Genomic DNA, 2658 nt, shown 5'->3' on the forward strand with positions numbered 1-2658 from the left:
AGGCCACCAGCCCCTGCTTCGCTCCCACCTGGGGGTGGGGACAGTCACCTGGCCTTCCCTGGGGATGTGGGACCCCCACCCAGCTCCAGCTGTGCTGTGTACCCCAGGGTGGTTGGAGCTGAGGGGTGACGGGTGCTCTGCTGGGGTCTGGCAGGAGCTGGGCACGGTGGGTGGAAACGTCCCCATTGTCCCCAGCTCATGCTGCTCATCCTCTCCACTCTGGACCGGTGGCCACAGACCCCTTAGTAAGCCACCCCAGTGTCCCCAGATCCCAGTGCCCAGTGTCCCCAGGGGCACCCCCACAGTGATCAAATGCCAGCTCGTCACCCCACTCTGTGTTCCCAGAACCCCTTCCAGGGCTCCCCACCAGTGTCCCTAGGCTGTCCCCCGGGTCCGTTTCTTAGTGTCTCCCGCCACCCCCAGTACAATGCCCGTGCCCCATTATCAAACCTCACCAGTGTCCCCAGGCCCCTCCAGCAACACCTGCACAATGTCACCAGGGAAGTTCGAGTACCCTCCCCAGAGTCTCCGAGCCTCTCCTCAGTATCCCAAGGAGAAATCCCAGTATCCTCACAGTGTCCCCAAGCAATCCCAGTAGCCCCTACTGTCTTCGGGTTAACGACCCCGCAAAAAAAGCTCCAAGCCCTGCCCAACATCCAGGCATAAGCCAGTGCCACCCCCATGCTCCTGCGCCAGCCGCAGTGACAGCCCCCAATGTCCCCAGACCCTGCAGCGCCCCTCCCGTGTCCTTAGGGCACCAGTTCCCCCTCCTGTGCCCCCAGGGTCCCCCACATTGCCATGGTGGCCATTCGAGTGAGGCTTTGTGTCCCAGAAACACCCCAGTGTGTCCCCCCCGTCCCCAGTGTCCCCAAGCCCTGCAAGGACTCCCCGAGTTGTCCCCAGTGTCCCCGTGTACCGACCCCCCTCCCTCCGCGGTCCCCAGTGCCTCCCCAAGGGCAGGGCTCCTGCAGTGCCGCGTGCGGCCACCAGAGGACGCCAGGAGCCAGAGCGCCCAGTACAGCCCAGTGTCCCCAGCACTGCCTAGTGCCCGAAGTACAGCCTAGTACCAACCTCCAGTGCCCTCAGTACTACCCCCGGTGCAGCCCAGGACCTCCCAGCACTGATCCCAGTGCCTTCTGGGACTGCCCAAAGGCGCCCAGTACCACCTCCGTTGTCCCAGTGCCAACCAAAGTGCTCCCAGTACAGCTCAATATCCCCCATTACCACTCCCAGTGCCCCCTGTAGAGTCCCTCCCCAGCCCCATGCCCCCAGTACCAGTAAGTACCAGCTCCCAGTACCAAATCCTAGTGCTCCAAATCTTCTTCCATTGCCCCTAGTGCCGACTCTGAGTGCTCCCAGTGCCTCCAGTAACTCCAGTACTGGTTTCTAGCCCTGCCCAGTGTACCTCTAACACAACAGCAGTACCACCAGTACTGTCACCTCCCCGTTTTCACCGTCCTGCTCCCCTCCCCAGCCCTCCCCAGCTCCCCACTGGCTCCATCCCGGCCCTGCAAACCCCGGGTGGGCTCCAGGTCAGAGCTCAGGGGGTTTGGTGGGGGGCCCGGTGGCAGCACAGCCCCCCCTCCCTGCTCACTGTCCCCAACAGAGCACACACAGGCGCCCATGTCTGTCCCAAAGCCAGTATTTATTTGGGGGTGACTCTGGCTGTGGTGGGGGGGCCCTCGGCCCCCACTGCCCCTGTGCTCCCCATATACAACTATTTACAACCCCCCGCTCCCTGCCAGGGTGCCCCGAGGGTGTGGCCAATGGGCCAGGTGCCCCAAACCTCCCATGGGTGCCAGTGGGCACTGACCACTGCCTGAGGGTCTATCCTGTCACAGTCCCCTCTCCTCTCACTGAAAGACCCCAGCCAAGCCACCTCCATGGCCTGGACACCTGCATGTTGTTTCAAGGGTCCTGTCTCCTCCTGACAAGCCCCCCAGTGGGGGGGTTAGGGCCACATACTCTGGTCCCACAGCCCCCTTCTCATCGGCTTGCCTGGCAGTCTGCAGCTTCCCAGCAGAAAGCACTTGCTCCTCAATAGCCAGCTGGGGAAACTGAGGCATAAAGCTCCAAGGGCTGTACCCAGATGATAGTGGGGCAGACCATGTCCAGTGCCACCTCTCCTTCTGGCTAGAGTTTGTTCCCCTCCCAGGGCATCACTCTGTCCCACACTGGGACCCCAGTGCCCCAGCTGGGGGTGGTTCAGTGGCTGCAGTGACAGGTGATCCCTACACACAAGGACCCTGGGGTCCTGTGGCAGGGGGGGAGACAGTGGTGCTGGTTGTGGCCAGCCTGGGGGTCCTCACTCCTCCCCGGGGCCAGGAGGCAGGGGTGGCATCGCCCTGGTGACTTTGTACAACCTACAAATAAATACTGTCTCCTGTGGGAGGGGCGGGGCACGTGTGTCTGCGTGCGTGTGTGCGTGGATGTATATATATATATATTTATTTATTTATTTATAGATATTTTTAATATTAAAAGGGGGGAAAAATAGACCATTGTGCTAGCAAAGTCCCTGATGATGGTTTCATGTATGCCCGTAGGTCTCTGGCTGGTGATTCCGTCGGTTCCGAGGTTTCTTCTGGTCCTGCTGCTCCTTGGCTTTGAGGCCTGCCAGTGGCTGGGGGGGGGGGGGCGGCACGGGGGCCGCTGTGG

At 61.6% G+C, this 2658-nt stretch overlaps 1 protein-coding gene across 1 annotated transcript in view; it reads right to left on the reverse strand.

Annotated features, from left to right (window-relative positions):
• Nucleotides 1–2458: 2458 nt before the first annotated feature.
• Nucleotides 2459–2658, reverse strand: part of SEMA3F (sema domain, immunoglobulin domain (Ig), short basic domain, secreted, (semaphorin) 3F) — an 18742-nt gene continuing 18542 nt past the window's right edge. The window contains 1 exon segment of the mRNA XM_009995821.1: nucleotides 2459–2652. Within this exon segment, the coding sequence (XP_009994123.1) occupies nucleotides 2531–2652 (122 nt within the window). The 3' untranslated portion in view covers nucleotides 2459–2530.

This window comes from Chaetura pelagica, unplaced genomic scaffold (genome assembly GCF_000747805.2).
Source record: "Chaetura pelagica isolate M959 unplaced genomic scaffold, ChaPel_1.0 scaffold114, whole genome shotgun sequence".
NCBI classification, from domain to species: Eukaryota; Metazoa; Chordata; class Aves; order Apodiformes; family Apodidae; genus Chaetura; species Chaetura pelagica.